We start from the raw sequence: 19,801 nt of genomic DNA on the forward strand, positions 1-19,801 counted from the left end.
TATACCTGGAATGGGGGCAGTAACCAAAGGAAATGCATCTTTAAATAATTTGGTTGGGATTGGATCTAAAATGCAAGTTGAAGGTTTAGATGAAGCTAATATTTAACTCTGAAAGCTCAACTGGATCAAAACAGTTCAAGCACAGAGAGTGCTTTTAGGTACGTACATTGGTAGATGCAGGTTGGGGACCTTGGCGCTTAGAGAAGCATATTCGTGAATGAGAGGCGTTGCATTCAGCCGTAAACACGGAAATGAAACAAGGTCATGTTGCAATAAACAAAAACTTAGAAATTATGTACAATTTAAAAGGGATTATAATACAGAATTATATCTCAAATGTAAGTTAACAAGAAGACAAAGATCTCTCTGTGCTCAAATAAGAACGGGCACCCTCCCTTTGGCAGTGGAAGTGGGAAGATTTAAAAGAATACCATGGGATTCTCTTCTATGCGAGTTTTGTGATTCTAATGTGGTTGATAATGAATTCCATTTTATTTGTCATTGTTCCTTGTATTGTGATTTGAGAAAGCCCTTATTTAGGGCTGGGCGATATGACGATTTTAGACCGTTTTACGATCCACACATCTGACGGTCTGTCATTTTTGAGAGACCGTTTTATCACGATTCACAGCTCTGCTGTTGAATTTCTGCCTCTGAAGGAAAAGGGAACTTACCTCAGGCGAATGACACGCCTTTGTTTGACCCTTAACCAATCAGAGTGAGTCATAGTAAGGCCCCGTGACTGCCTGATGGAAAACCAGCGGGTTTCATCAGACTCGTAGTTTCTTGTTTTTGTTGGGGACCCCCTGTAATTTACCGCTACCTCCTGCAGTCTTCCCCTATTAACTTTCAAAATGATTCTGTAAACTCTGTGTATCAATAGAAACAATCTGCCTCTGCCAGCTGCAGTAAATGTAGTTTGCAAATAATAAGAGGTGCATTCATCTGTGTATCTCCTTTGATCCACATTAGTGATATTTTCAGCACCAGAACAGTGAAGCAAAGAAAGATTCCTGAGTTTGTTAAATTTTATTTATTAGGTGCATCTAACCTGTTCTATTTTTCTCTGAAATGAGACCAAATCAGTGCTTCTATGGGTTGTCTCCAATCTGCACTGGAAATTTTTACTTTATTTAGAGACTTGTTGCAGAAAATATTCAGAATGCGCAGTTTTTTGCTACCACAAGCGATCTCTGGTCCAGCCGCACATCAGAGCCGTATATGAGCTTAACTATCCACTACATGAGCAACTGGGAGCTACATAGTATTTTGAACAAGTTAATGTTTGCACAATACGTTTGCAATTGACATGTTTGCACTTTAAATATGTTTACGATTTTAATTTATGTTAAGTTACTTGAAAAACGAGAAAAACTGATTTTTAAAATTGTTTCTCTCAGGGCCTTTATCATCTCTGGTGTGAGTTTAAAATATAAGTGCGTTAGCACTGTGCTGATTATCCCTAATATGAATAAATGTTTATTTATTCAATGTTTCTCTTCTTTAATACGCAATTGAAGTTATGCTATTCATGGATAAAAAATCGTGATAAAATCGAAATCGTGATAAAATATTGGAAAAATCGTGATATTCTATTTTTGCCATATCGCCCAGCCCTACCCTTATTAGAATTTATCCAGTCGAAAAATCCAGCTTTATTTTGGAAGCAGGAAGCTGAAATTATGTATTGGTTGTTTGAAAAGAATATTTTTGTTTTAGCTACATTTGCGGAAAAGGCATGGTATAGACACCAAAGTATTCTATACCCCATATGAGAAATATGCGGTCATATTTGTGTTTGTTTAGCAATGTTATGTATTACTCTGTATCACGCAGTCATGTTATGATTTATTAAATGTTGTAGTGTCTAATAAGCCCGTGTGGGCTGGGCACCTTTATGGGGAATGACACTTAAATAAATTAAATCAATCAGTCAATCAAATATGCTTGCTGTCCACTAAATGATGCAATCAGATAAAATAAATAATCAAGATAGCCACTTTAGTTATTTCAAGTGTCTCCTACCCAAATAATTTGTTAACAGTACAACGTCTTCAAGTCACTATCATCCATCTGCGCAATTAGAGAAGTAATATTTCCAATACTACTGATGTTTACAAAGCTTTGAACACTGATCTTCTAGGTGTAGTATATTTCTGCTTGTTTCCGATCATGGACTGACTTGATTTTGGAAAGACCACCAGCATATCAGTATTAAAATCAGTTTTTTGCGTGATTTATAATAATTGATTTGGGAAACACAATTCAAAGATCACAGGTCTCAGGAAAAAATTTGTCACTAGGTGGGAGAGCTGTGGTGTTTCTTGGGGGATTAAAAATCAAAAGACAAAAAATGTCCTGTTTCACGAGTGAGGAAAAGCCGGAGCGCGAGATTGATAGGCAGATTGGTGCTGCATCTGCAGCGAAGCAGGCATTGTACCAGACTGTCATTGCAAAAAGAGAGCTAAGCCACAAGGCGAAATAAAGTCCAGGGGTCCAGGAGGCATCCTAATCAGATGCCCGAGCCACCTCAACTGGCTCCTCTCGATGTGGAGAAGCAGCAGATCTACTCCGAGTCTCTCCCGGATGAACGAGTTTCTCACCCTATCTCTAAGGGAGAGCCCAGAACCCATGCAGAGACAAGATCGGTACAATGCCCACATCACTGCAGACTCAGCACCAATCCGCCTATCGATCTTGTGCGCCAGCATTCCCTCACTTGTGAACAAGAACCTGAAATACTTAAACTCCTCCACTTAGGGCAGGGCCTCATACCTGACCTGGAGAAGTCATTCTACCCTTTTCCAACTAAAGACCATGGTCTCAGATTTAGAGGAGCTGATTCTCATCCCAGCTGCTTCACAATCCTGTCATGTTTTGTGGTATTCTTTTGACCCACGGCATGCAGAATCAGAGACGGGAACAGGGAGGTGAGAAAATAAATAATTTATTTTAGAATGGAGAACTCAAAGCACTGCTCAAACTGATGCAGGATGTGCCAGGATGTTCTAAAGGAGAGACAAAGGTTAATATCCGTGAGAGATGATGGGATGGATAACTGAAGGTTTAGGCTTACTGTAAGGAGGTGGCTAGAGGGCATGCGAAGGAGCACTGGTTGGTCTGTGAAGATGGGTTGCAAAAGGGGTCTTGATGAAGACGAGGTCCAGAGTTCCTGTGTGGTGAGCTTGAAAGAGTAGGCGGTAGGGGCGTAGTGGAGAGCGTACAGCCAGGGGTTGGAGCTGATGAGAAGTTCTTGGAGATGGCTGGAGGAGATGGTTCCTTGAAGGGATAAGAGGAAGGATTAATCTTGGTCCTAGTCTGTTAGAAATCTGCTTCACACAAACATTTCTTAGTCTAAGTCTTAATCTTAGCTTGACAATAAATCTTTAATCTGGCTCGAGCTACCCAGGTTGAGTAATCATCCGGCAAGAGTGTTGAGGAAGTCAGCTCCTTAAATACACCCTGGAGGATGATTGGAGATGAGCTGCAGCTGGCTGTTGCTCCTGCTCTCCAGACACCCCCACCTGCAGACTCTTACCCCAGCTTTCCACAGGAGCCGTCAGCAACACTTTACTGCAGCAGCACGTCATAGCTGCTGATTGGAACCGCTGTGGTCAACAGAACCTTTTCCACTGGAGCCGTCAGCAGCCGTCAGCAGCGCGAGTCGGCCGCGTCTCAGGAGCAGCATGTCGCAGCCTTTAAGCGCCGGTTCTATTTTCTACGCGCGACGCCTCTGAAACGGGTCAAGTTCGACATTTTTGGGGAAGGAAAGACAGGAAATCGGACGTGGAAATGGAGAGAAGCTCCCGAGATTTTCAGAATAAAGAACGTACTGCCTTCCAGTTGCTTTACTTTTAAAAAAGGTTACTAACTGTGCGGCCCCGTGAGAAGTTATCACATAGCTAGCGGTCTCCTTTGTTTTTCAGGTCCGTATTAGCGATTATAAAATGGACAGAACATAAAACACAAACCATGTTGTAATTTTCTCCTGCTTGTTGTTGTGTTTACTGACGAAGTCACTCGTGTGACTTCTTGCTCGGTCGGTGACAGCTGCTCCCCTGCTGCTTCGCGTCTCGTGGGAAGGGCCAAGCAGCAGCTTACGCGAGCAAGACGTGCTGCTGCAGTAACGTGCTGCTGACGGCTCCCGTGAAAACCCGGGGTTAGACCTAAAAACATGGTGAGAATGAAAACAGCCCGTGACAAATCTGCTACCAACCGCTCCAGCTAAAGCAGAAGATCACTTTCTGATGAAGCCAGCAGGACAAAAAGCAGAGACCTGATCCTCAGGCCACCAAAACAGATCCCATCAACACCTTGGCTGTGCCAAGAAATCCTGTCTGTAAAAGATAGGAACAGAATCGGTGACAAGGGACAGCCTTGGTGGAGTCCAACTCTCACTGGGAAAGAACCCGACTTACTGCTGGCAATGCGGACCAAGCTCTGACACCGGTCATACAGGGACCTAACAGCCCTTATCAGAGGGCCTGGTACCCCATACACCCGGAGTACACAGTGCTCCACAAGGGGCGCGGTCAAACGCCTTCTCCAAATCCACAATACACATGTAGACTGGTTGGGCGAACTCCCACGTGCCCTCCAGGACTTCCCTAATGTTATAGAGCTGGTCCAGTGCTCCTTGGACAGGACGAAAACAACATTGCTCCTCCTGAATCCGAGGTTCAACAATCCGACAGACCCTCCTGTCCAAAACCCCTAAAAGACTTTACCAGGGAGGCACAGGTGTGTGATCCCCCTGTAGTTGGAACACACCCTGCAGTCCTCCTTTTTAAATAGGGGGAGCACCACCCCAGTCTGCCAATCCAGTGGAACTGCCCTCGATGTCCATGCAATATTGCAGACGTCAACCAACACAGCCCTATGACATGCAGAGCCTTAAGGAACTCCGGGTGGATCTCATTTACCCCTGGAGCCTTGCCACAGAGGAGCTTTTTGACTACCTCAGTGACCTAAGCCCCAAACATTGAAGAGTCCAAACCAAAGTCCTCAGGCTCTGCTTCCTCACCAGAAGATCTGCCGGTGGGATTGAGAAGGTCTTCAAAGTATTCCTCCCACCAATCCACAATGTCTCGGGTAGAGATCAGCAGCACACCTTCCCTACTATAAACAGTGATGTAGCGCACTGCTTCCCCCTCATGAGGCACCGGAGTGTGGACCAGAATCTCTTCAAAGCCGTGTGGAAGTCTTGCTCCATAGTCTAACCAAACTCTTCCCATGCCCGAGTATTTGTCTCCGCGACCACCTGAGCTGCATTCCGCTTGGAGTTCCAGTACCTGTCAGCTGCCTCTGGAGTCCCACAGGCCAAAAAGACCTGATAAGACTCTTTCTTTAGCTTGACAGCATCCCTAACTGCTGGTGTTCACCAGCAGGTTCAGGGGTTGCCGCCATGACGGGCGCCGACGACCCTGCAGCCACAGCTCTGGTCAGTCGCTTCAACAATGGAGGCACACAACAGGGCCCATTCGGACTCAGTGTCACCCGCCTCCCCCAGAATGTTTTGGAAGTTCTGTCAGAGGTGGGAATTGAAGCTCCTTCTGACAGGAGTCTCTGCCAGACGTTGCCAGCAGACCCTTACATAACATTTAGGCCTGTCTGACCGGCTCCTCCCCCACATTGGAGCCAACTCATCACCAAGTAGTGGTCAATTGACAGCTCTGTCCCTCTCTTCACCCAAGTAACCAAGATATGCAGCCGCAAATCAGACAAATCTATGACAAAGTTGATCATCGAGCTGCGGCCTAAGGTATCCTGGTGCCAAGAGCACATATGGACATCTTTATGTGTGATCATGGTGTGATGATCCGCATCTGGGCAAGGGAACACTGTCTCCATGAATATTTTTCATCATAAAGGGTCTTTGGGCTGCTCTTTGTCTGATCCCTTACATAGAACCTGTTTGCCATGGGTGACCCTACCAGAGGCATAAAACGTCAGACAACTCAGCTCCTAGGATCATTGGGACACTCAAACTTTTTTTAAATAAATTTAATTAATTCAATTTGTATATTATCTTTCAAACAGTTAACAAATACAGTACATCAGCCCTTTTTCATGGCACACTCAAATAAGCAAAATATTACTGCAATGGTGTGTCTGGCATGGCAACTTTTGCAGTATTCGTTCCACCTGGCTTGGTAGTAATATTGTGGTAATTGTCTGTCTGATAAACAGCAATTGCGCCTTGGCACAACAGAGAGAGGTGTCCTGATCACGTGGGAAGTTACTGCCGAGCTCTGACTGGCAACTATGTTGAAAACAAAAGTAAAAACAGGACGTAAGTTTTGCTTTTGTAAACAGAATCAGCTGAGATGGCAACCTTAAGTGATGCAGCGCTCCAGGAGCTTATCTCCGTTAGAGCTGGAGCTCTGATCAACAGAGAGGTGGATAGACACCTTTAGGAACGGCTTGTTAAAAATACTTAATGAGTGCGGCTTAGATCGCAATATAAAACAAGGCATGCCCAAGATAAACGGAAGTCTGCGGCAGCGCAGGGACTGCCCCCTTACCTTTTTACCGCCATTGTGTAATCTTTTTAAAAAAGGACACTATTGAGCCACATTACCTATGACCTGTGGCTCCCTGATGCCACCACGGCATTGCGGTAAATTGACGGCATAGTTTTGTAAAAACAGCTATTTTTTCATATATAAGCTGTTAGATTTAGTATTTATAAATAAAACATTAAGTTGAAAAATACACGTTACAACTGCACACTTGTTGCCATGGTTCCTAGCTTCTCAAATGGGGTGTTCCTTTTTATAGGGAGATATTTTAACTACACATTGAGTCTTTTTTAGGGGCCAAGGATTTTGGAAAGAAATCTCAAAGGTTTGGGAAATCAGAACTTTGATGATATTTTTAAAATTAAAGCTCATTTTACAACCCTCTGAATGAAAATGGTAAAACTCAAAAATCATTATTATTCCTCTTAGTCTTTATTTTTATTCCAGGATGTGTTGCTCTATCGGTTCTCTGGACTCTGAACTGTATTGGAATGTTACCTTGATAAGTGCCTTGGGAAAACTCTTGTCGTGATTTGGCCCTATATAAACAAACTGAATTGAAATTGACAATTTTTCCTCAATCTTTCCCTTGTTTCTGATCTTCATACAGTCTAATGAGCGACAGTGCCGCCAGCCTCCTCCTCCATCAAAATGGTTGACACGGAGAGCCGCTACCACCTGCCATCTCCCCTGGAAGACTCGGTGCTAGATGACCCTCTGTGTGGTGAGGACAATTTCATGGGTAGCATGGAAGAGCTCCAGGTCATACCCCAGTCCATTGAAGAGGATGACCTCAGTTCCTTTGATGTTCCGGAATACCAGTCTTCCAACAATGGATCAGAAGGTTCCACTGTCCTAGGTAACGGAAGCTTTTATTTATTCCAGGTCAATGATATTAAAGATGTTTACTTTGGTCCAACAGTCATATTTTACATTTTCACAATGTCCTAAACAGTTCAATGTAATCGCATTGCTGTTGTTGTTGGAACAGGGGGTGCATAATTAAGCCCCTTAATCCGTCTTTGCTCCAACCAGAACATACACTTTGGCTATTTTGACATTGTCTAAACAAATGCGACAATACCCCAACAACCTTTTCTTCAATCAGATTCCCATGCTGACCCACTTCCTCAGGACTAAATAATGTTTTGATTTATCAGAAAGTTTCCAATTTACAACTTCATTCACTTTCCTGGCCCCATTTCTGTTCATTATTGTTGGGATTTCCAATTCATTTCTGATTTTACAGTGAGACCCTGTTGTCTTCTCCACCCCCAGTTTCTCCTACTATTCCGTCTCCCTGCCCCATATTTAGTGAGGAATCCACACATTCCTGAGCTACTTTGCACGTCCTCTCTGGAAACATTGGTCTGGAAAGTCTAAGCTTTTGCAAACATCTTCAATAAAATTAAAGCATATAATTTGTGAGTATTGCAAAGATGGTTGAATGACAAAGAAGACAGAGAAGGCAGTGGAAGGAATGACTGAAATGTTTGATGATGTCATGGAAGAGTCGGTTGGAAGGGGGGTAATGGTTGTGTACTTGTGCAGGGATGGTGGGAGTCGAGAGGAAGCATGTGGATTTATTGATGCGAGTCAGGAACACAACTCCCTGCCAAATGCTTCTTATCCCTGTCCTGGCACCGCTCACCCAAACTCATGTGGCTTCACTTAGTGCCACTGCTTTGTACCGCTTGGTTTGTACTGTTCACGTACCGAGGAAGTTCTACCAACCATGTTCCTCTCACATGTTTGAAATAGGAAACTGCTGGCAACCTCATCATTAAACCTTTGACCTGTTCACAGGTCCTTCTCCACTATCCTTCATTTTTTCTGCTTAAACGTACCTGATTTGATTCACTGAGTGATTAATGGGCTTTTGAAGAACTTTAGGACATATTAAGGAGGTAATTCAACCATTGGATTAGGTGTGTTTGAGCAGAGGAACAGCTACAACATTCAGAATGGTGGCTCTCAAGGACCAGAATTAAACACTACTCAACTCAACTAATTTAATTTGATGAGATTTCTGTAGTAGAAAACGTTTCCTCCCTCTTTTCTTCAAAATTCTTCCGCATGCTTGAAAGAACATGAATCTAACCAGCCCCAATCAAAAATGTACACAATATCTTTAAAGGAATAGCTCTCCAACCTTAAAGCATGGATGTGGTTCAATCATCATTTGGACTTTGTCTGCGGGTCGTATTAAGATTTTTCAGGCTCTAGCTAATTCCACAGATATGTACCTTTGTAAAGTTTGTTTCATAATATATGTTTAAGTTTTATGCTCTTGTTTTTTAGATGCCCTAACACCAGCATCAAGCCCATCCTCTGTCATTTATGGGGCAGCGGCAAACCAGGAAGAGCTCTTATCTTTCTCGTCATCACTCAATCTGGAGTGTCGAGTGTGTGCTGACCGCGCCTCAGGCTACCACTATGGAGTTCATGCTTGTGAAGGCTGCAAGGTAATGTTGCTCTATCTTCATGTTAGATGCTTGTGAGTCTGAGCCGGCTGGACACTTTCACTTTGCCTTGCACTTTTGTTTGTATTAATAGTCTGTGTTCCCCTCAAATGACCCTCAGTTACACACCAACCAGCCAAGAATTCCAAACAACCTGCCAATCAAACTCGTTCAGAGCTATAAATAAAATTTGGACTTTGACGGCTGAGGAAGTAGGACCCAGCTGTGCTGAATCCAGAGGTAGTGTGTCTTGTGATTTGAGTTTTGATAACTTCTAAAATATCAAGACTGTGCCTTGGCACATGGCCGCTCAATAGTCCTTTGGTTAATTGTTCACTAGTTACATTGAAGAATAACCCAAGGCAGTGTTCAAGAGGTGTCAAAGGACAAAGATAGCAACATTGTAAACGTATGTTGCTGCATCGCTGTTCTTCTGTCTTTGTACAAGTTTTACTTGCATGAGGGATTTTAATTTCAACACATGATGCACAAATTCAGTTTAAGTTCCAGCTTTAGGAGGAGAGCAGCTGTTGAATAAACTTATCTTTATTGATGTTATAATAGATAAATGAATAATGTGACCCATGCATCTGAGACCCATGTGCCACAGGGCGGAGTGGTGTGAGATGTGTATTGTTAGGGCCACAGGGCTGTAGAAAGCCCAGCATATTAAATCAGCAGGGCCATATAGCTGAGCATAACCAATGTAGATCATTAGCTATGACCTCTGCTATGGGTTTGTTAAGTTTTAACAGCACCTTGTTAACTCTCAGGTGATTAGTGTTTTATTGTAGTCCTTGGTGTTAAACCCCGATCCCACTGGGCTGCTACTGCTGGTGGCACAACTAATACCACACTGCATGTTTACTACATTGTTGCACCAATAAAATGTGAGTAATTTACAAGTTAAAAGAAATGTCTGCAAGAAGATCAAACATATTCAGGGAAAAGGTGCTTGTGAAGGGATTTTTCATATACACTTGTTTTAGTGTAAGCCTCTTCTTCTGGGTCCATTTCTTATGTTTAGTAGCCTGGCAACGCATCGAGATGGACTTAAAGTTCTAAAATTCATTCCAGATACACAATATTACCATTTCTCTCAAACATTGTTCACAAATCAGTCTAAATGTGTGATAGTGAGCACTTCTGCTTTGCTGAGATAATCCATCCCACCTCACAGGTGTGCCACATCAAGATGCTGATCCGACATCATGAGTAATGCACAGGTGTACCTTATACTGCCCACAATAAAAGGCCACCCTGGAATGTGTAGTTTTGTCTCACAGCAAAATGCCACAGATGCCACAAGCATTGAGGGAGCGTGCAATTGGCTTGCTGACAGCAGGAATGTCAACCAGATTTGTTGCTCGTGCATTGAATGTCTATTTCTCCACCATAAGCCGTCTCCAAAGGATTTTCAGAGAATATGGCAGTACATTCAACCGGCCTCACAACCGCAGATGACTTGTAACCACACCAGCCCAAGACCTCCACATCCAGCAGGTTCACCTCCAAGATCGTCTGAGACCAGCCACTCAGACAGCTGCTGAAACAATTGGTTTGCATAACCAAACAATTTCTGCACAAACTGTCAGAAACCGTCTCAGGGAAGCTCAACTGCATGCTGTCGTCCTCATCGGGGTCTTGACCTGACTCCAGCTCGTCGCCGTAACAGACTTGAGTGGGCAAATGCTCACGTTCGATGGCGTCTGGCACGTTGGAGAGGTGTTCTCTTCACGGATGAATCTCGGTTTACATCACAGCTCCATGTTGCAAGGATCTGTACACAATTCTTGGAAGCTGAAAATGTCCCAGTTCTTGCATGGCCAGCATACTCACCGGACATGTCACCCATTGAGCATGTTTGGGATGTGCTTGACCGGTGTATACGACAGTGTGTACCAGTTCTCACTAATATCCAACAACTTCGCACAGCCATTGAAGAGGAGTACAACAACATTCCACAGGCCATAATTGACAATCTGATAAACGCTATGTGAAGAAGATGTGTTGCACTGCATGAGGCAAATGGTGGTCACACCAGATACTGACCGGTTCTGACTCCCCAGACCCCCAATAAAGCAAAAGACTGCGCATTCCAGGGTGACCTTTTATTGTGGGCAGTATAAGGTACACCTGTGCACTACTCATGATGTCAGAGCAGCATCTTGATGTGGCACACCTGTGAGGTGGGATGGATTATCTCAGCAAAGCACAGGTGCTCACTATCACACATTTAGACTGATTTGTGAACAATGTTTGAGATAAATGGTAATATTGTGTATCTGGAATGAATTTTAGATCTTTAAGTCCATCTCATGAAAAATCGGAGCAGAAACAAAGGTGTTGCATTTATATTTTTGTTGAGTATATATATATATATATATATATATATATAGTGCAGGCCAAAAGTTTGGACACACCTCCTCATCCAATGTGTTTTCTTTATTTTCATGACCATTTACATTGGTAGATTCTCACTGACAGCATCAAAACTATGAATGATGTGAAGTTATGTCATAAAAATGAACAATAAATGATGTACAAGAATCTGCTTCTAGACCTGCAGAAAAAAACAGAAAAAAAGGGGAACACAGAAATACAACAGAACCAACATGGCACTGTGCCAACGGCATAAGGATAAAAACAGTAGTAATTTTTGCTGAAAGGCACACAGTAATAATTTATAGTGCATTTAGTGCCAACCACAGCTTTAGCTTATGTGTTAAAAATGCCTGAGTCCACACTTGTGAGAGCACCATGTGAGCACCTGTGTGTGTACACGCACTTGTGTGTGTAAGGTTTCTCTATTGGAGTGTTCAGCGGTGAGTATGGGGTCTCCCCTGGAGCGCAGAGACTCCAGTGAGACTGCTGCTGGAAAAGCCCCAACCCTCTTCCAGAGGATTACCCCTGGGGGGGCCAACCAGCTGCCGCACATGAGGCCCAGGAGTTAATCAGAATCAACTTTATTGTCAGTGCCCGAGCGTCCTGAAGCATAGAAATTTGTCTCCGCGTTACAGCTTGACCAAGGTTACACACACAACACATGTAGAACAAAACAGATCCAGGCAGACCACCAGAGCTGCCATTCAAGGCGCTCATCATAACGTCTAGCTGCCAGGCCCGCCCGCAACCGCCCACTTCAGGGCAGGCCGATCTATTGCTGCTGCTATGATTTGCCTTGATTTTTAGGCTAGCCATTTAGTTTTTGGAGTTCATGTGCTCTAAGAGAAGAGCTGCAACAACGCTGATTAAACACAAAAAAGTCACGCAGTGTACACCCGGCTTAAAAATGTAAAATACAGATGACCTGGTTAGGAATTTCTTCTCAAAATTTGAGATTGTTTAAAACTTGGACCTCAAATACTTAGGACTTGACTTGAACTCCAGGCTCTGCTCAGTGTGTTGCTGCCATTGTGTCCTTGAGCAGGACATTTAACTAATCGCAAATGTATCGTCATGGTGATTACAGCATGCGCAATACGCATATCGCACATGAACAGAAAAAAAATGCAATGGATGGTGAGCTCAAATGTTTGCTACACATAATGGATTTTTGTCAGTCAAACGGAAGCATGAAGTTTTTGACAAATCAAATGGAGTCCTTCACTCATTTGGCCATTCGGGTTGGTTCTTATAGGTAAGGTGCCCGCCCCCTAGGTGGGTGACTTGTTAGTAATCTTCCCGTGTAATTCAAATACAAAACAACCAACATGATGAAGGTAAGTAACCTTTTCCTCTGGCCATTTTCCACCTTACAGAGAAACACAGATATGCTTTCTGGCCTTTCTCTTCCTCCCAAAAGTTACTTTTTGTTGAGGCCATGTAAACAGGGAGACATTTATATTGAAACAGTGTGTTGGAAAGTGTTACTCACCCTTCAAATGTGAACAAAAACCTGCTTGTCTAAAAGAGCTGTTAAATACATTATTTGTTTTACCCTGTTTGAGGGCTTTTCAAGGAATATTTAACTTCTGACTAGAAAATCATAATTTTCCACTTTCCTTGTTCCTTCAGGGTTTCTTTCGGCGGACCATACGTCTGAAGTTGGAGTATGACAAGTGTGAGCGCCATTGCAAGATACAAAAAAAGAACCGCAATAAGTGCCAATACTGCAGATTCCAGAAGTGCCTGGCCGTGGGCATGTCCCACAACGGTGAGTCCTGTAGAGTGCATGCGCAAACACTCAAAAACATGCAAAGCCAAGGTGCTTGTTCTTCAGGAAAACAGAAGCTAATGAAGTGTGGGATTATACGAAACCAAATACAACATAGTGTTATGTTTGTTGTGATTGTGCATTTTAAAGTCAGGTAGGCTTATTTCTAAAGGCTAAAACCAAACCAGAATGTTTACAATAGTCCAAAGAAAAAATAATCAGTGACCTAAAATTCCCAACATGTTTATTTTTTCTGATTATCAGTGATTTATGTTCCTCTATCTATTTGTACATCCATCCATCTGAACTGCTTATAGAGTAGCTGTTGCCTATCTCCAGCAGTCATCAGGGAGAGAGGACACCTTAGACAGGTCACCAGTCCATCACAGCGACAATCAATCACTCAGTGATACCTAAGGACAATTTAAAGTCTTCAATCAGTCTGACGAGCATGATTTGGATGTGTAGGAGGAAGCCAGAGTAAGCAGAGAAAACCCTCTTTGGCAAGGTTGAGAACACATCCTTATGTAGAAAGTCCACAGTGGGAATCAAACCTGCGACCTTCACGTTGTAAGACAACAGTGCTACAATGTAGCCCCTCTATTTATCCTAAGATTCAAAATCAATTTCCTATGTTTTGAGCAAAGTTGGTCATAATGTAGCTGTAACAGTTTGTGTAACAATTTTCTGAAACATTAGTTAGAGGAGAAATGACTGTGTTTAAGTGCAGCCTCTGTCGAGGCAAATCTCTTATCCGGAGATAGCAAGCTGGATCCTTCTCAGAACTGGACAGCTTCTTCCTCTGCTCACGTTTCAGAAGCTGCTTGATTCATCTAAAGATAGTTCCTCACAACACTACTCAGGAGGTAGAGCGGGTTGTCCAGTAAACGGAAGGTTGCAGGTTTGATCCCGGCTCTGACTAGAGAATGCTGCTGTTGTGTCCTTGGGCCAGGGCAGCTGTAGCTACATCATGGCTCATTCCCACCAGTGTGTGAATGTGTGTGTGAATGGGTGGATGACTGATTGTGTTGTGAAGCGCCTTGGGGGGTTTTAGAGCCCTAACAAGGTGCTATAGAGTAGGGCTGCAACAAACGATTATTTGGATAATCGATGAATCGGATGGGGTCTCGACACGATTAATCGGATTACATAGGGACATTTTTAAAAATTGCTAGGGAAACGTTATTTTTCTCCTTCCTTCACTTTATTAAACACAACATTATTAGAAAACAGTTCAATAGCAGAAAAACAACATGCCATCACCTAAATTGTCTTATAAGGTGTATAGACAGAGACCCTAAGCTACACCTATCTGTGACCTAAAATGCTTGGTCCAAGTTAAACAGCTTAAAGAGCACGTCAACCCTTACCAGAGTCTAACTCCACTCCCACTTCATGTTTGAAAAATGCAACACATGCTGTTGCCTGGCAGACCGAGAGGGCGGAGCCGCTAACAAACACACTCAGACTCACGACAGCATTGTGACATCATAATGTACCAGTTTACATCATAGCATACTTCTTAGCCAATAGCGGTGGCAGATTTAAATGCATTTAAGTGCAGAGTTTTTACCTGACAACAGCACAACGCTGCCAGTTTTAGGCAGAATATTTAAATTTTAACTAAGATGCACTGAAGTGCCAAATTATTGACGACACGTGTCTGCAGCACGATTACACACTCGTTTATTTAGTTTATCAGCAAAAAAAAGTTTATTTGGGGGTGACTTGCTCTTTAAGGGCAATTCTCATCTGTTTTGTTTGATCTCATCTGTAGACATTTATTATAATTGGGGATGTCAAACAACTCATTTTTAAATGTAAATGTAAACATAGGCTGTGAATTAATCAAAAATAATCACTATTTCCAAAAATGACTGAAAAAATACCAAATAAAACAAAAGTAAATGAATGCCATTCTCCTTGTGATGATGCCCTGGGCAACTGCCATAAAGTCACATCAAGAAATGCTGCTGATCATTCCAGTGATCCCAAATAGACTCACATTAGGCCACATGAAAGCAACTGAACCCAAAAATATATTAACCAGTATATAATTGCACTCTCACACAACACGCCTGCAGCAACAGTTAGGACTCCTCCCTCCCTTTTAAAAGCGTTTTTGATTCCAAGGACATTGTGGTTGTAAAGCCACATGCTAGTAGTCTGGCCCCAGTGTGATCAACCAGTTTCTGCGGGAATGTGACAGTGGAACCGGTTCGCAGCAGCGCGAGTCCCACGGACCCCACGTGACTCTCAGTTAGTAGAAGCCATATTGGCAGGCAAAAAACATAAACAAACACGGATCATAAACATGGACATGAACGGGATCGGGATTTTACTTCGTCGGAGTTTACTTCACTTTAAAACCGAAGAAATTGTTTTATATAGTCAGAAATTAAATAGACTAAACATCTCCGACCGTTACCGTACCCCTGGGATACTTTTTAAAAATGCCAGAAGTTGTCAGAGCGGACTTCTTACCGGACCTGGCCGGGGAACCCCTTGGGATTTCCCCGGACGAGCTGGCCCAGGTGGCTGGGGAGAGGGAAGTCTGGGCCTCTCGACACTACTGCCCCCGTAACCTGACTCCGGATAAGCGGATGAAAATGGATGGACAAATAACAGCTTTACATGTAAGTAGTTTAAATAAAGTGCTGTGCTGTTTGAATGTATAAACTGAACGCCAAGAGAAATCACTAGTCTGATTTTTTTCCGTGAATAAAATAAAAATGTCAGGCAGGAGCGTCTCAGGATCTGTCTGAGATCTGTCTCGGTGAGACAGATAATAGCAATCCAAAGTGCTTTTTATGTGTGATCTGACAATTGATCAACCATTGCTTAAAAATTAAATACAGCTTAGCCGGTTAATTGCTGTGATCATAAAACACGGAAACGGCAGCATGCAGAAATCACGAGGCAACGTTTTACGTGACGTTTACTTGTTGCTATGAGTAATAAGACAGAAAAAGCCACACCAAAATAAGTTTAGGAAGCCCACTAAGAATCGTAATAAAAGCATTTAAAATAAACACCATACACAGTTGAGGAAACATTGGTTTAAGTACCTGATATGAAGTGGTCGCTGCATAAGCGAAAACCTTTACTCTCGGGGTCCCACAGTTTCATTTTAGCCCAGTCACTAGCACGTTTTATTACAATGATCCAACGTTTGCAGCGCTCCGGATCTTGGGGAATCCTGTAGATGGCTCAGTCCTTATGTTGTCCGCGTCTGTTCTGCATCCTGGGGCACAACAGGAATCTACCATATTTCCCGTTTGATTGAGTTTTCTGACAATAACAAATAGACCAGCTGCGGGCTTCTGCATGCCAATATGGCGCCGTTTCGATTTGAACTGTTGCATGCCGGGAGAAGTGACGTCAACTCCCGGAGCTCTATACAAATACTAGGCCATTTACCATTTCACTGCACATGGACACAATATGAGCTCTTGAGGATGAAAAGTTGGGAGGGTGCACTCTGGTTTGAACTCTAGTTAGCTAACCAGTCAAGCAATTACTTTGTATAGGCTAATTTATAATTAGTGTTATTTCAGTGTATAAATGTCATTTTAGTTAAAAAGGGGCAGATAACATAAGTTTTCTTCTTTCTGTTTCTTGGTTTGAGAAACCTCATTTTACTGTTAGTATAGTTTTTTTTTCTATTTAAATAATAAATGAAATAAATATTTATAAAAAATATATAAATATCTTCTACCGGTGGTGGTGCTGCCTTCGTATTTCTTTCAGCTGTGCTTCATCTCAGCGTATGTATTAGCTTTCATGGATAGAAATGTAATAGTAGAGAGGGAGGAGAGTCATTTGAGATGAGTGCAACATGATTCTCCGAGGTCCAAGACCACAGCACTGCTAATTTTGGAGATTATAGACTTGGGATTGGTCTCACAGTTAAACATGCATACCGGGTTTAGCTAACAACCTAATCAACATTTATCAATGTTTCTCTTCAAAGTTCAGTTGATTGACTAAAACAAACACGCCTGTTTATCTTATTTTCACCTCTAGTGGCTGAAGGTCTGCTAATTCCTAATAGAAGCTCACGTCTCGTGCACTAACAAGATAAACCACAGAAACAGATGATTCAACAGACTGCCTCCCAAACACATTTAGCTCGCGTACTCACTGCCTCACACACTTATCTGTTGTATCGGCTCTCAGGAAGTGGCCTTATGCCGAGCTTAACATCCATCACTTCCACACATCTTAATTAGACTCGACTCCTGCCTAGGCATCTTTGGATCATCTCGTTCCACATAGTGAGCAGTAATCTAATGAGCAGCATGCTAACTCCCTGCTCAGATTTGGCTCATGAGTTTATTAGAAAAAAAGGAAATTAAATCCTCCTTTACACTTTTTTATGATCCCATAAAGTCGAGTTGCAGCTGAGTGTTGGGCTCTCCATATGATATCTGTGTGTTATTGAGTGTGTGCACCAGATTGTGCCCATTAAATCCATTAAGACCCTGGGTTCCCTCTTAACATGAGCATAAAGGGAGATGTTGCATTGGGTCTTATTGGGTACTACAGTGGGGGGGTTAAAGACGCGTCACCACTAATCATCATTAGTCCAATAGGATCAACCTGTCTAAGATGCTATATGCATCCCCTCTATGTCCCTGATGTACATTTGTCTTTAATGCTGCGCATTATTTTATATTTCACGACCGTCTAATGATCGTCACAGTCCCTTAAAACAGGGAAAAAAAGATAATCTAAGGTCATGGTTGTTTATCTTCTCCTTTCGCTTGTGCTATTTTTAGCCTGGATGTTTGGATTTTTTTTTTTTTTTTTTTTTTTGCTACAGTCCGGTTGAAACCTGTTGAAACCACACTGCTCTCTTGGAAAGTTCCTTTTGTGGGAAAATACTTTGTTTGAATCGCTTTTCTTTGCTGAGGCTTAGTGTCTCAAAACTCTCTTAGAGCTTTGTTATCAGAATCAGAGAATCAGAGAGAATTTTATTGCCAGTGCTCCAGCGAACCAGAGCATAGGAACTTGACTCCACAGAACAGCCTGACCAAGATTATGGCTGAAGCTATTTGATTTGTAATGGAGTTGTTTTGATAATTGATTTATTTCATTAACCAGATTCCAGTAACTGTTTGAAACGTGTAAACTAACCAGAATAACTTTTACCTAATGTTGAGCCCGTACACCTCCAGGATCAGATTTACACTTAGACACATGAAACAAAGTGAACTTTATTGTTGTCATTTATGTGTTTTTATATATAATATCACTTGAGTGCTGTTGGGTTGATAATCACCGTGGCTGTAAGTGACGAGGCATATGGCTCTTTGAAGGAGCCGTTCAAAAGACTGGCTATTGCTGCCCCTCCAACCCATCCCCCCACACTCCTCTCCCAATCCGTCCCCCCTGCTGCTTCGAGTTCTTTCCGTGGCTCGTTTAGTTTCGCCATTAAATGAAACTAGTTGCTACAAAGCAGGCGTGTGTAGTGCACGCTGCTCGAACACCTGCCTCCTCGATGATGACGCGCCTTTAGTCAATAAAAAAAATGAACGGTTCGAACGGAGAGACATTGATTTGATTTAGGGAGGTCCCAATCAGGCTTTTTGCCCTCGAGTCCGAGTTATTTGATTTTGAGAATCTGCCGATACCGAGTCCCGATCCGATACTTTCGATACATAAAAAAATAATAAAGAAAGTGAAGAAACAGGTCCAGAATGTTCCTTATTTTTTTATTTAATTAACTTTATTTAACAATTCTGTCAACAGAGCCCTTCTGTGAGGCAACTTGAACAGTTGAATAATAAACAACAAAGTCTTCATTTTTGGACTTAAGTGCAAATTTAAAAAGTTTTAATACACCTTAACTTAAAATACCAGGCAGGGGTCTATTTTGCCTTGGCCCCCAACATGTCTTGATACGGCCCTGGGTGTGGGATTAAGCTACGAAGGTGATCTGAATTGTATCAAATATATAAATATTACATGTTGATAAATTATTGCTTTATCAAAGTAAAAAAAATAATAAAAAAAATGCAGTGGTGATAAATCTACCTACATTTTTCAAGGACTTTGTTTTGTTTTCTTGTTGTTGTTTTTTTACTAGGACACAAATACAACAGAAAATCACCAGAGAGAAAATGAAGGAACATGAACGATTGTGTGTTAATTATATGTTTTTTGGGTGGCACCGCTTTGAGAATGTTACTGTGGCTGCGTGCGTGATGCAGCTGCCTGGAGTGCATGAGTAATCAGTGCTCTGCCACTCTCGTCCTCTCCGCTCAAAAGAATCCACACTACGCTGAGATCGAAATAATGATATAAATAATGTTATATAGGTAGAAACTGGATCTTTTTTCGGGCTCCCTCTGGGTGTGTAAGTCGAGGGCTTCTAGAGGAGCCTGTCGTCTTGTTTGGAGAACCGGGTTCCCCTTAGCTCTCCTGTAATTTGAACCCAGTATCTGAGTCTGAGTCGAGAAGTAACGCCTGATCCCGATTAGTCTGAAATCATGTGATCGAGACCGATTTCCGATCACACGATCGAATCTGGACATCCCCAATTCGATTTGTTTGTGAGCGTCACATCACTACGGGCTGCATCTAAGGTCAGGTCAGGTCTTTTCCCTTCACAAACAGCCCATTATTCAGTCTTTCCCAGACATCTCCTACCACATCTA

At 42.5% G+C, this 19,801-nt stretch overlaps 1 protein-coding gene across 3 annotated transcripts in view; it reads left to right on the forward strand.

The window, feature by feature from the left end:
- Nucleotides 1-19,801, forward strand: part of pparab (peroxisome proliferator-activated receptor alpha b) — a 50,185-nt gene that overhangs the window by 26,227 nt on the left and 4,157 nt on the right. For all 3 annotated transcript variants that reach the window (XM_015963950.3, XM_015963951.3, XM_070550298.1), the window contains 3 exons: nucleotides 7,132-7,380; nucleotides 8,823-8,986; nucleotides 13,001-13,139. In XM_015963950.3, the coding sequence (XP_015819436.1) occupies nucleotides 7,173-7,380; nucleotides 8,823-8,986; nucleotides 13,001-13,139 (511 nt within the window). In that variant the 5' untranslated portion in view covers nucleotides 7,132-7,172. The remainder of the gene's footprint in view (nucleotides 1-7,131; nucleotides 7,381-8,822; nucleotides 8,987-13,000; nucleotides 13,140-19,801) is intronic.

Source organism: Nothobranchius furzeri, chromosome 4 (genome assembly GCF_043380555.1).
Source record: "Nothobranchius furzeri strain GRZ-AD chromosome 4, NfurGRZ-RIMD1, whole genome shotgun sequence".
In the NCBI taxonomy this organism is placed as follows: domain Eukaryota; kingdom Metazoa; phylum Chordata; class Actinopteri; order Cyprinodontiformes; family Nothobranchiidae; genus Nothobranchius; species Nothobranchius furzeri.